This window comes from Protomyctophum parallelum (assembly GCF_964188405.1).
Source record: "Protomyctophum parallelum genome assembly, chromosome: 21".
Lineage (NCBI taxonomy): Eukaryota > Metazoa > Chordata > Actinopteri > Myctophiformes > Myctophidae > Protomyctophum > Protomyctophum parallelum.
Window position 1 is genome coordinate 13,914,191 of NC_139713.1, and position 14,690 is coordinate 13,928,880.

The following is a 14,690-nucleotide window of genomic DNA, read 5'->3' on the forward strand; positions in this document are numbered from 1 at the left end:
AGGCCTATGACTTTTCAAGAGCTGCATCTACAACAAGCCAGTGTGGTTTATGTGTGTGAGTGTGTTTTCTAACAGAAAGTACAAATAATACAGAGAGAGAGGGGGGGGACTGGGGAATTAGGCTACAAGGTTTTAGTTGATCAGATCAAAGTTCACCTCGTAGTATAGTGGTAGTGGAGTGGCAGAACTTCTGGAAGTAGTAGGACCCTTATGTAAACAAGTCTTATAGTGCTTTTTCTGGTTTTATCCCACAGTTTTTGTATGAAACTGTACCTTCCTTGAACTGTGCCCCCAAAGTCCCCATTCTGCAATCTGTTAATACAAATGTTCAATCAATCAATCATTCAGTCAGTCAGTCAATCAGGTTGGTGTTGGTGGACTTCGCGTATGTGCGTGCGTGTGTCTTATTTCAAAAGCGACCGAACGTATACGACAACTGTTTTATTTTGAAGGAAAACTAACTCAACGTCTGGCCAGCTTGTTGCTCATGAGTGAACACTTGACACATCGGAAGCAGATCCCATCCCAAGCCCAATACAAGCCAAATTATTATTAGCCAAGTCAAACTTCATCATTCGTTCATTGCAATTTAGGAAATATCTTTAAATAGGCATCATCAGATTCATCACACATTCACACAAACATACACAGTGCTTGTAAATATATTAATGCCTTTTATGAAAAATTAGAAAAATATATATGGAAATCTCGCCACAGTACTGTTTGTGTGTGGGTGTTTGATTGCTAATGTCTGGATAGTCACGACACGCCTCTACATTAGCACAATGAGGGACGAAATCGATCAAATAAATAGAGAAATAAAAATAAACAGGAAAATTAATAATTAGTGAACGTAATACACGGGGAAATTAATTAAAATGAAATAAATGTAATCCGAAAACAAATGGCCTGCAATTAAAGCATAATGAATAAACGAATACAAAATAATAATAAAAAAGTATTTTCCAAATTATAACTTGTATTTCTTTAATTAATTTGGCATTTTTTTTTAAATTGTTATTATGTAGTCTTGTGGCAATTTAGTTACCACGTGGTTAGTTTTTTGTCAAGTCAGACCTACTGTGTCCAATAAGAAGACCCTGTAGTGGTACAGACAGTAGTGTTAGATTAAAGATTACACTTCCAGACCATTTTTACTAGTCGTGCGTCCGTCTGTTTCCCACTCCGTTTAGTTCACTGTCTGCACCGCCGACTACAGGCACTTCAAACTACAAGCATAACCGTGGCAGTCAGCTCGTTGATCGACGTGTTTAGTAGCAGTTATTCAGCTGGCTAGTTAGTTCGACCCGACCACAGACAGACAGACACAGACAGAGCTAGCTGGCTATAGTTAGCAGCAGCAGCAGCAGCAGCGATGGAGTGGCTCGGGAATCATGGAGGCTCGGTGGTGTTCCCCGATGGAGAGCCTCCCGATCGCGGCGCCAGTGACCCTGCTGCATCGGCTAGCTCTCCCCACCAGCAGGTATATATAAGCGACCAGCATGGGGCACACATAGGCTATTATGTTTTGTTTAACCACGGCAAATGTGTCAGGCTGTTGTGGTTGCGATCAGTGAGGGAGGGCATGTCAAGTTGGGTAGTTGGAACTGTACAGTGTGTTAGCTTCGCTAGTACAACATGGTAGCCATGGTGGTGCCTGCATGATTTCAATTAGCAAGCTAATTTTAATTTGTCGTAATAATCAGCAGTTCCTTGACGTCGTTGCCATATTTATTACCCCGCCGCAGCCACTTTTCTCGATAACGTTTTAGTCCCCCGATCGATCCGACGACCCATCTCAGCGAATTCGTGTCGTGAGCCATAAGTGTGTGTGTGTGTGTGCAGGGTGCTCTGATTGATTGAAGTATTAACATTTATGCAGAATTACAGTACATTTCAAGCACAACTCAATACAAAACTGTTAACTGTGGACGACACCATAAAGCATTACACTTGTTTACAAGAGGGTCCACCATGTTCAATTCATCATAATGAAGTATCACTATTTCATTGTCAGGCTACTTTTTCATGCAGCGAATATCACTATGTATTTATGTAATCTTAAGGCCAAATTCGCCACTCAATTTAATACAGGGCTGACTATCATTATCACAATGATGAGAACTATAATTCCACCCATGGAACTAAAAGCTAATCTATTGTGTATGACGTTACGCCATGGTAACTACATATTCCATTCCCCAAGGTCCTTGGTATTGTCAGCCACTTGACAGCTGTGTGTTGGTTGGAAACGGCATTAGTGTCTTTGGATACTAGCTGGTGGTGGTGAATTCAATACATGTTTTTATTTTTAGCATAACATCCAAGCCTGTGCCAAAAAAGGGTTGGTGGTGGTGGGTCTTGGGAAGCTACAGGGCTGTTCTGGAAGATGACTCGGGAATGATTTGACGGTTAATTTGTACTATCTAGAATAAATGTATCTGCATTTGTCATAGCGCCTTCATCAAAAGCGCTTATAAATAATGTATGTCACACTCACACACCCATTCGCCCACCGGTCCGAAGGGGGAGGCAACTAAGCAAGGTACCACCCTTGGTGTTGGGTTTGTTCTACCCTCTCTTACCTCATCCCCCTTTGTCTCCTCCTTTCTTCCCTGCCACCGCAGATGACGTCTGCCCTCGGCGACAGCGTCATGGCCTCCCTATGCCAGAGCAGATCGTCCATCGTGTCTAACTGGAGGCTGGCCGAGGCCCAGGACCAGCTGTGCTCGCTGGGGGTCCACAGCTCGGAGTCCCTGGAGCAGGAGCGGGCGCGGACCATGATCTGCCCCACCGAGCTCTCGTACACGGAGGAAGAGTGGCGCCGCAAAGAGAGCATGCTGGGAGGTCCCAGCCCCAGCCACAGCCCTGTGCTCGGAGCTGTAGGAAGTTGGGATGTCTTTGATAAGGTAATAAATAATGGGCTTTCATTTGCGGCGTCTGATGATAAAGCTGCAGATAAAGCTGTAGAAAGTGCTTGTTTCTTGAAATTTCGTGGGATTCGTCAAAGAGCATAAAATACCAAGAACCGAGTTGCTATGGCAACCTTTTTCTTGATGTCTCCATTAGTTTAATAGAGTAAAAGCTAAAATGGGCGTTGGCCCGGGCGGTTACCTCAACCGTCTGGTCAGTGGGCTCCTAGGCTGCCAAGCCAGCCGGACGGCGTGCCGCGGGTTCGACTCCCGAGCCCGACGGCCTTTGTCACTCCCCTTTCCTGTCTAATTACTGTAAGTAAAGTAAGTATCCTTGCCGAGCCATGAGGCCCATAGGGCAGGAGCCTATCTCCTGTTTCTGTAGCGTGAGGCAGCTTGATGTACAAGCACACCCCCTGGACATGACGCTAGGATGTCGCAGGGACTTACCCCCAATCCAACCGTTGATGCTGAGTGTCAAGCAGGGAGGCAATGGGTCCCATTTTTCTTTGGTCTTTGGTATGACCCGGCTGGGGATCGAACCCCGACCTCCCAGTCTCAGGGCGTCCACTCTAACCACAAGGCCACTGAGCTGGTAGTCTAATTACTGTACCCTATCAATAAAGGCAAAACGCCCCCAAAAAAATAAGGAAAAGTAGATTTTTCCCTCTGTAATTTCCTCATATTTCTAGTTTATTTAAATAATGTCATGCACATTTGCCCAGTGCATGTTAGCCTAATGCAGGCCTTGGTTGACTAGATTTAGAAGAAGGTTTTGCTTCTGAAATGATCCATTATTTATACGGAGAAATCCTATCATTTTAAAATGCATCTCAATGGGTGAGAAGGACAGCTTGACCTTGTCTCTTCGCTGCTAACGTTTTGGCTGTATATATTTGTAATTACATCAGTTAAGAGTCTTGTTATAAGTACTGGATGATTATTATTATTATTATAGGATCATTAGCCTGATATATCATCTGCCTTACTGTCGGTCTATAGACTATACCAACTCTAACCTTCACCATCAGTGATTGTTTGCTGTCCCTCTTTTCCAGAGCATCATTAATGCCCAAAATAAACCTGAAGAAATAGTTCAGGACAGAAGCAAGACATTTCCACAGAAGTATGATCAAGAACTCAGGCATTTTGGTGAGTGGTCAATGCCTTTGCCATTGAAGATTACAGCACTTACAGTACTGGGATTTCAGTGGCTTTTCATTATGAATCAAATTCTAATTACTTTATTTGTAACGAATTTTTTAATTATATTTGGAGTTTACATTTTTTCTGTACTTCTATCAACCTGAAGCATAACTAGTCTAGTCTTGTGTAGTCAGACCTTCAGAGATCTCTACTTACTTCTAAGTCTGGTGACGTTTTTTCTTTTTATCTGGGGCTACATGAAGATGGTAACAATACTGAGATTTTAAACAAAACCTGCATTGCAGAACCAATGTGAAGCACCGAGGATGGTCCTTCCTAATCCAAGCTCAATTCTCTTTTAGTAGCAACGTGTATTTGGCAAAGACGGTTCATTCATCACCAAAAAAACCAAAACGTGGTTCATTCATGACAAAAACAAACAAACATGTGAATGCAGCTCAACGTCAATGTATACGTTCCGACAGAAACTGCTTCACAGGAACACTGATATGTTAACCTTGTATTTGGGCCTTAAGATGGCAAATAATGTGTTATCTGAGCAGAAGTTTACAACGGATTCTAATTCTGAGCACAGCCAGTTATTACGCCTTTATATCACCTTTTATGTCAACGACATAGTTGAGAGTTGTCTGTTCATTATGTATGTTTATACCAGTGGTTACCCAAAGTAACTCGCTACTCGACTTTGTCGAATTCCATGACTGTGATATGAGTACATAGTACTCTATTTTGCTGAATAAGAATTACGTTTTTTTCCCCAATGGAAATATCCTACAAATCAGGGTCATATTATAATCATCGGGGACTAGACTATTTGACAATCAATGTTCTTTTTCCACAAATGAGTCTTGAAAAATGGGGTTAGTCTTAAAATCAGAGTCGTCTTATATTCGTCACAATACGGTAGTATGTTATAGAGCGTCGTAGTCGCAGAAAGAAGAAAATAAAGGCCAGATAAAACACTATGTTTTGTTTTTCTTCTTATAAATTATTTGACCGGCCCAAAATTGTGTTTATTGTCATGACTTGTCACGATCCGAGTTGGCTTTGTCCGCGGCGTCAAACGTCTTTTAAATAAATTACTTTTTGAAAAGCCTATGGGGGGAAATGAACAGGGAATCATTTCCTGGGCCACTCGTCGTTCTGTGTATATAATACACTATCCTAGAGCTTTTTTCAGACTAGCATCAAAGATTTGATTGTTTATGATTGTGATTGTTTTGTTTTTTAGGCACCAGCCCCAGCGCCTACAGTACAGTCCTCAGACATCTTTTTAAAACGGCTGATTTGAAATCACTTGCTTTATGCATTCTGCAGGCATGTTGAGGAGATGGGATGACAGTCAACGGTTTCTGTCGGACCAGCCGGAGCTCATTTGTGAGGAAACGGCAAACTACTTGATCTTATGGTGCTTCAGACTACAGCAAGAAGAGGTAATTACCTCTTCTTCCTTAAGGAACACACTGTTCTCGTCATGCCCTGCATAACGATCTGTCTCAATTTATCTTTTCTCTCTCTCCCTAGTCTCCATGTGGTTGATGGTTAAAGCATTTCTATTGTGCAAACTTGTTAAAAAAAAAATTGAGCTGACCACCATACTCTACAGACAAAGACAAAATAAATGCAAATGCAATATTAATTCGATAATGCAATTTTTAAACTCTGCTCAACCCTATTGTTCCCATTTTCCTGGTACCGGTACTTGTAATAATTTGCTTTGCTGGTTTATGCATTATGTATTTCACACACCGAATTCGCTTTTTTAACTTGCATAGTAATTGTCCGCCAGTGTTTTAATTTGACACTACTTTGAAATTGATTGCAATGTCTCCGAATATTCAAAGCTCAGGACCGGTCCTGTGAGCACTTAATCTTAATCTAGCACCCTCCCGTATTTTGGGTAAATTTAGATCTAACTGATATAAGCCTGATGTAGGGCAGTGGTTCTCGGTTGTTTGAGTTTCTTTTGTCCTTGATCCCCAACTATGTGATTGAGATAGTTGGGGAAACGAATGAACTCTTACGGGTCTGTAATTCTGAGAGTGTACACATGGAGTCCATTATGCGTGTCTGTGGTCTAGTCTAACCCATTTTGGGGCGGGAACCCCTTTTGGTGTTAGCACTACGTTATGCTTTAGCTATTGAAAAATAGCAGATCCACAAGCTCATAGCGCGCCACCGAGTGGCGCGCTACGAGCTTGTAGGTCTGCTATTTTTGGAAAAATCGAAGAACGACTGACGTAGAAGACATTTTTTAAATCTGATCTCAGGTCAGAATGGAAAACGGTCAGGATGTAGAAGACATTTTTAGAATCTGATCTCGGGTCAGAATGGGCTAATGCATACCAGGAGGTCCACGTAATTGAGAGGTTACTTTGAGATTCACTGTTCTAGTGCATATCTGGGCAACTGGCGGCCCAAATATCAGAATACTGATATATTATCGATTTGCAAACATGACCCGCTTTAATTACTTCAGTCTAAATTAGTAGCTTACTGAGTGGTATTAAAATGTTATCTTTCGTTATGTTGGATTTATTTAGTTTATAAAGTTAACATAACTATAATTAAGGGCATAAATATGTTACTTTTCAGGATTCCAATTGGAAAAATAGCAAAATAATTATTCAGGATTTCAATTAAAATAATAGCATCTACAAGCGTTTTTGAGCTTGTATATCGGCTATTTCTGTTACGACAGTAATATGCAATGTGGCCCCTCTGGAGTGAGTGTGGAACTATAGTGGCCCTCTGGAGTGAGTGTGGAACTATAGTGGCCCTCTGGAGTGAGTGTGGAACTATAGTGGCCCCTCTGGAGTGAGTGTGGAAATATAGTGGCCCTCTGGTGTGAGTGTGGAACTATAGTGGCCGTCCTGGAGTGAGTGTGGAACTATAGTGGCCCTCTGGAGTGATTGTGGAACTATAGTGGCCCTCTGGAGTGAGTGTGGAACTATAGTGGCCCTCTGGAGTGATTGTGGAACTATAGTGGCCTTCTGGAGTGAGTGTGGAAATATAGTGGCCCTCTGGAGTGAGTGTGGAAATATAGTGGCCCTCTGGAGTGAGTCTGGAACTATAGTGTCCCTCTGGAGTGAGTGTGGAAATATAGTGGCCCTCTGGAGTGAGTGTGGAACTATAGTGTCCCTCTGGAGTGAGTGTGGAACTATACTGGCCCTCTGGAGTGAGTGTGGAAATATAGTGGCCCTCTGGAGTGAGTGTGGAACTATAGTGGCCCTCTGGAGTGATTGTGGAACTATAGTGGCCCTCTGGAGTGATTGTGGAACTATAGTGGCGCTCTGGAGTGGGTGTGGAACTATAGTGGCGCTCTGGAGTGAGTGTGGAACTATAGTGGCCCCTCTGGAGTGAGTGTGGAAATATAGTGGCCCTCTGGAGTGAGTGTGGAAATATAGTGGCCCTCTGGAGTGAGTGTGGAAATATAGTGGCCCTCTGGAGTGAGTGTGGAAATATAGTGCGGCTCTCCTTCGTCAAAGTTGCCCACCCCCATTTTAACCCATTCTGGGCGGCAACCCATTTTGGTGTTAGCATCATGTCGTGCTTTAGCTATTGAAAAATAGCAGATCTACAAGCTCGTAGCTTGTAGGTCTGCTATTTTTGAAAAATCGAAGAGCGACTGACATAGAAGAATTTTTTTTAGAATCTGATCTCAGGTCAGGGTTAGAGCACGTCGTCAACGCCAGTCGTCTGCGTTTGCGTCTCCTACAGAAGGAGGCCCTAATGGAGCAGGTGGCTCATCAAGCGGTCGTCATGCAGTTCATCCTGGAGATGGCCACCAACTCCCAGCAGGACCCTAGATGTTGCTTCAGACAGTTCTTCCACAAAGCCAAAGTAGGTGTTATTACTGTACGAGTGTACGTTGTGGGAATAGACATTCCAAAGATATGGAATTTTGTAAAAAAAAAAAAAGAAAAGAAAAAGAAAGAGTGTTTTTAATTGGTCTCTCCAGACAACTATTCCACAATCTCTGAATGCTATATAGAGTCTCACTCTGGAACTACACCTCCCGAAATCCGAGTAAGGAAGCTGCTATTTCCGTTCACGAAAATATATTTTAAAATATCTTGACTTTTTCTTTTTTATATAAATTTGCGCGACTGTAAAGACGAAACGGAAGTGGCGAGGAGGCTCCACTTCCGCTTTATATTTGACTCATGATAGCTTTTCCATTGCTCCAGACTGTCAGGGGCTCCCTGTAACAACATATTTTCTGATTGGGGTCGGCGGCCAATTACATTTTTGGGGATTTTGGGGCTCCTTGACATTAAATAGTTTGAGAACCACTGACAACATTTTTTCTGAAAACTCAAAACTGTCATGATTTAGACATTTGTAGAATCGAACCTAGGTCTAACCGAGAGCCGCTGCATTGTAGGCCTTTCTGCAATGGTGTGGGAACCAACTCTCCGCAAGTACGTCATCACCCGCTCTCTGGGAACACTTTCACCTGTCCCACTCAGGCGGTCGGTCGTTTCCATATCTGCAAAAACATTATAGAAGCGATATGTGTTGGAAAAAGGTTTGAGAATGTTCGACAAAAAGAAAATCAACCAGGTGCTCGATTAAAATAATGTAAAGTAGGGGCTGGTGCTTCAAGGATCAGTGGGACTGGAATACTAAAAAGGTGGCGATCCGAGCACTAAAAAGGTAAAAAAATGAGAGGGTAGGATAAAAATAATAATTTACTTTATTTAGAAAAGTTAAAATAAGCCAACATGTTTCGACTCAGAGTCTTCAAAATACATTTATTTTTATCCACCCTCTCATTTCTTTTAACCTTTTTTGAGTGCTGCCTTTTCTTTAATTTTGTTAATTTTTCACCTTTTGTATATAAAACAGGCAGGACAAGAGGGCTATTTAGACGTCTTCCATTCGGAGCTCGAGGCCTTCAAACGCAGAGTCAAAGACTACACGGTCAAATCTAAAGGGGGCGCTGCAGCACCCAAAGACCCAGCAGCGCATCAAAGTGCAAACGCTCCCTGCAGCAGGCTTGATCCCAAAGAAGTGCTGGAAACGTTACCCCCGGTAAGTATTATTTCTTTGGCAAACTCACTTCAACAGTGTTATTTTTGACTCCAAGGAACAGCAATGTCTGTGTACCTATGTACACCTATGTGACGTTAGTTGCACCACTCAGTTCACACAGGTGTGATTTTTGGCAGCACATTTTGATTTGAGTTTTAGTCATGGTCTCTTGAATGGTTTACATTTAAGTTTTGAGTCACATTCTATAGTCGCCTGGAATGTTTTAGTGTTGGTCTAGTTCTAGTCGACTAAATGTCATAAGATTTTAGTAGACTAAGGTCACATTCTCACCTAATACTTCGGTAGACTCAGATCCGTATGGGCGGGGAATTGGGATTATTGCATTTTTAATTGGCTGGGGTTTGCCTTCACACTGTCATTCGCAGCAATTGGAAACGCAGCAGAGGGGACCTTTATCAATGTGTTCCATTCATAAACTATAGCCTACACAGTGAAATCTATGGGGATAAAATTACACTCATATAACGTGCATGTGTCGTGCCGTCTGGGACCCCCCCCCCCCCCCTCCTCTCTCTCTCTCTCTCTACGCACGCAGCCGCCACACACTGTTCTTTTGGGCATGGAGGCACAGCGCTGCATGAGCGCACTGATATAACTCCCCAGTCCCACACAGTGACAGCACTCCATGTTTACGGCACGCACAGACAGACAGACAGAATATTATGTAGGCTATAATACACTGCAGTGTTTTTATGTGTTTTCTTAAGCAATTGATTAATGTACACGTCCTCATTTCGATCAGGGCTTCAGTCTCCTTATTCGACAACGTCTATCCACAGTAACGGGACATCTTTGCGCTGCGTAAAATATGCCTTAACCGTCTCCAACTGTGTTCAGCTCCTCACCCGCCACATTATGTTTGCTTCATTTCCTTTATTTACTGCGGATTGCATTCACACCTGCACCGAATCGTAGTCAAGTGCGATTCGAAGCGAAGCGAAACCCACGTTTTTGGGCGGAGTAAAATGCGGTTATTTGCTGCGCATTAGGATTCGAATGAGCCTTCACACCTGCCAAACGAAGCGCACTTTCTGACAATGCGCAGCAGGATTCGTTTTAATCGCAGCAAAGCTCTCTGGTATGAATGCGACCTAAATCTACGGTTGATTTAGTCGACTAAAATGTGTTTTGGCGGGCCATGATGCCGTCGTAATGGCTGATTTGACGCATTCTGAAAATAGCCGATCTACAAGCTCACAACACGTCGCAGCACATCGGCTATTTTCAGCATGCAAACCAAATGTAAAATGACTTATAACTGGATCTCTTGTCCACTAGTCCATTCCTATAACATTTTAGTCTAGTTTTTATTTGTTGACAATTGTCAATATATTTAGTCTCAGTTGTAGTCATCATAGCATAGTTTTTAGTTTTAGCATTTAGTTTTCGACTTTTCGTCAGTGAAAAAAGGTAGTCGACGAACATTTTTTGTCTTTTCTTTAGTCTATGAAATCAACACTGCTCACTTGGGAGAGGCATTGTTTCTGATCGTAAAAAAAAAACACAACACACGCAAGCGTGCACTCACAAGACCCCTTCTTTTTTTTCTCCTTATTTTTATCCCACGATTTTGCAACCCAGTTATTCTTTTCACCCAGTGCCAATTATCTTATGTAATCCTGGGTGCTACACTTCCTCTGCCAACCTGGGGGGGGCAGCGGACTGACCTCATGCCTCCTTCTATGCATGAGGAGTCCAAACGCAAAGGATACGGAGACACCTCCCTGACAATAACGCCGAGACGGCTTGTTTGTTTTTGGACCACAACGCTTGCATATGAAACGATTTCAAGATGAGCCCATCTTATTCTCCATAGAGAAATGACTTCTGTGAACCAGGGGATGAGCGAGTGACGTCAGGACTTTGGCGCTCCATTATACTGTAATTTGAGAAGGCACGATTACATTTTGAGAGCATATGCGACTAAAATGGCCGCGATCCTCAGCCCTGTTAGTAATTGACCTTTTGACCACCAAATTCACCAACCAATTCAGATGTTGAGTTGGGGATGATTGTGTTATGATTTGACGAGGCATTGTAGACTTTATAGGGTGATAATTGTAAATAGGTTTTCAGGGTCCCCCGGGATGCAGGGATGGTCTTTTAGATGAGTCCCATGCAGGGACATTTGATGAATCCCAATTCAACGACGTTAGGAGTCGTATTTTCCATTTTTACAATTTAACTCCCATTTCATTTTATATTGTTATAATGTGGTTATATTCATGTAGAAAACGGAAGCAGAAATTATTATTATAACTAAAGCTAGCAAAATATCACGTTTTTTTTGTTTTGTTTTTTGTACGTGTATTATTTTTTACTGTACATGCCGAGTACAGTAGTGCATCCCGTGGATGCAGAGGACGTTGTTTTATTGCGTCCCTTAACTATAAACTGCGTTTTGGGATGCAAAATGTTTAATCTCTGAAATGATGTCTTTAATTGTAGGAGCTGAAGGCGGGCTTCCAGTTGCAAGATATGCAGATTCTACAGAATGTGCTGAGCAGCATGAATCCACAGGTACTGATGAGTAATCACATACTAACGCATACCACCTGACAAATGTTCAGTGTAGGAAGATAAAGTAGTGCCATATTTATTTACCTACATAAAATAATGCCTTTAATAAAGTTACTGATTGAAAAGAATATATATTGTTTCAAACACAAAAGGCACCACTTGGTGGCAGCAGAGTGGTCTTGGTCAATGACTTTGTAATCATTAGAATAACAGAAAATGCTACAGTTGTTACAATCCATTACTTACTTCGCTTCTATTGTTGTTCTATTAACCCATTCTGGGCGGGAACCGCTTTTGGTGTTTACACTATTGAAATAGCAGATCTACAAGCTCATAGCCCGGCACAGAGTGCAGCACTACGAGCTTGTAGATCTGCTATTTTCTTTAATCATAAAAATGTGGCGAAGATCTTTGAATATATATTCTTTCAGAGCGAATGTTTTCAACTCAAATCCTTGCTTCTGAGGGGTTCCTGGAATAACATATTTTCAGATGGCGGTCGGTGGCCAATTATATATCATTTTTGGGGTCCTTTACATGAAATATTGAGCACCACTGAAACATGGGTATTCCAGAAAACTGTCAGGATTTAGAAGACATTTTTTAAATTTCGACGTCGGGCCTAAATGGGTTATAAGGATGGATGAAAAGTTGATAACCTACAAGGTGCTGTGAATGTTTTACACTGCTACCAGAGCCGACCGACTCGCACTAAGGCCTTCTCAAAAGAACCATGAACGGCCAAAGCCTAGTTGGGATTAAAAATAAAAATAGATTACACAAAACATTGAAGGCAGAAACATAACTCAATTCCTTTACTTCTATGCCTGGGACAATTCATCACATTGCTGCTAAATTGGGATCTAGGTGTAGATCCCATTGCATTTGATAAAAGATGGAACAGTAAACAACTTATGCTGCAGGCATGTGGTTTGTTCCATACTAAACAGTCCAGAGTCTCTGTAGAGAGGTTTAGTATGAAAGCCTTTTGTGAGACAATTAAGCTGCCCCCCTCTGATGGCCTCAGGGTCTGACAATTTGCCAAATATGCTAGACGGAGAAATCCATGCCGTCTTCTCTCCTACGGCAAAAAAGCCACGAAGCCAAAGCCATTTAGCCACGAATCTCAGAAGCAGTTGAATTAAGCGATATTGGTAATATCGCTGAATTCTTTGTTTTGATTTAGGTTTCAACCAATCGGATTGCTTTTTTTCCCGAAACGACCTGTTGTATAATTACTCACTGAAGCTGAAGCTTAGAACTATACTGGGCCTATTGCCAGAAGTTCTTTATGTTTTTGTAAATTCATTCCTATAGTCTCTCTGAACCGTTGACGTTTGTTCGGCAACGATAAAACAAATCATGCGAAGTTTGACGGGGGGTCTTTCAGAACTTATTTTGTCATTCAGAACGTTCTCTGTAATCCGAGTGGTTGATCATTCCCTGCATCATATATGATTTGATCACAAGTCAATCAAAGGATATGGCTTGAAATGTGGGTGTTGATTTTGACCTCTCCACTGGTACTATGGGTGGCAGTGGCTCAGTGGGTAGAGTGGTCAGTAGAGCAGCCGGATGGGAACCATTTGGTTACAAGTTCGAACCCTGCGGGCTCCCCCCAGAGTTGGTGTCGGAAGTGTCCTTGAGCAATGACACTGAACCCCCTAATTCCTCCCGATGTGCAGGTTTCAGGTGCCTTGTGTGGATTCCTCCGCCATCGATAAGTGAATGTAAATGCACAATCTTATGTAAAGCGCCTTGGGGGGAGGGGCTGCGGCGGCCAATTGCATATATAATTTCTGGGGTCCTTGACATGGAAAATGTTTGAGAACCACTGATAATACTGTAGAAACATAGGTTTTTCAGAAAACATTTAGGATTTGTAGAAGACATTTGTAGAATTGTCCTCGGGTCTCTAAATGGGTTAAAAATAAAAAGTTATCTTGTTTATATAACTGAAATAATAATTAAAAAAATTCATACGGAATGACTGGGAAGTGCTCGACCTTCTTGACCCCGTCGTCTCTCCCACTATAACCAGGTGGCCGAGTACCACGCAAAGCGCTTTTTAGAAGCCGGACTGTGGACTAACGCCGGGCGCTGGGCAAAAGACGACGGCACAGAAACAGATGACATGCGCATGATGGAGACCTCCTAGCGATTGTGTGTGTGTGTGTGTGTGTGTGTGTATAGGGGGGGGGGGGTCTCTCCTACTTCTTTCCCTCCTCCCCATCAATTCTACTGACCCGTCAGACCTTCCCGACTTGACCTCCAAGAACGACCCCGAGTCAAACACCCCCCCCTCTCTTTACACCACAGCGTGCAAATCAGCGAGTCAGCCGTTTTACTGTACACACAGCTGGTCAAGCTCAGAATGCCGTGTACAGTAGAGGGGCAGGGATATGAACATGAACGGAAGCATGGTCAACCTTGTTTCAATGCACAGGGAAACGGGTGGGAATCTTATAATTCATGGAATTATTTTTTAGTGGTAAAACTATACCGGTAGATGCTGTCAACTTGGTCATCTCTTCTTGAAACACTGACAATGGTATAGAAGCTTGCCTCCAAATAGCACCAGTATTTGTTTTGTTTTTTGTTTTTCAAAATCGGTTCACCATCTGTTGCCTATATTAATAATTTTATTGAAATTATGTTTTTCTTTTTTTTAAATAATAATGTCTTATTTGTCTGCAGGGGACATGGAGCTATTTATTTAACTCATTCTCAACGGGAACCCATTTTGGTGTTGGCATCATGTTATGCTTTAGCTATTGAAAAATAGCAGATCTACAAGCTCATAGCACGCCACCGAGTGGCGCGCTACGAGCTTGTAGTTCTGCTATTTTTGAAAAATCGAAGAACGACTGACTCTTTTTTTTTAATCTGATCTCGGGTCAGAATGGGTTAATCAGACCCAGTGTGTGTCCAGTGGAAACCTCGTATGAATCTGATCTCAGGTCAGAATGGGTTAAAGTACCAGAGGAGCACACTTACGAGGCGTGCTCACCCAGTGCACAAACTGCACAGTTA

The 14,690-nt window shown here is 42.4% G+C and overlaps 1 protein-coding gene across 1 annotated transcript; it reads left to right on the top strand.

Moving 5' to 3' along the window:
* The first annotated feature begins 1,062 nt into the window (after window positions 1-1,062).
* Window positions 1,063-14,453, top strand: cdc37l1 (cell division cycle 37-like 1). The gene is made up of 8 exons (XM_083793057.1): window positions 1,063-1,483; window positions 2,628-2,909; window positions 3,971-4,064; window positions 5,397-5,512; window positions 7,800-7,922; window positions 8,931-9,116; window positions 11,586-11,657; window positions 13,699-14,453. Exons 1-8 carry the CDS (start codon window positions 1,376-1,378, stop codon window positions 13,813-13,815), a joined length of 1,098 nt encoding a protein of 365 aa, XP_083649183.1. The 5' UTR covers window positions 1,063-1,375; the 3' UTR covers window positions 13,816-14,453.
* Window positions 14,454-14,690: the final 237 nt, after the last annotated feature.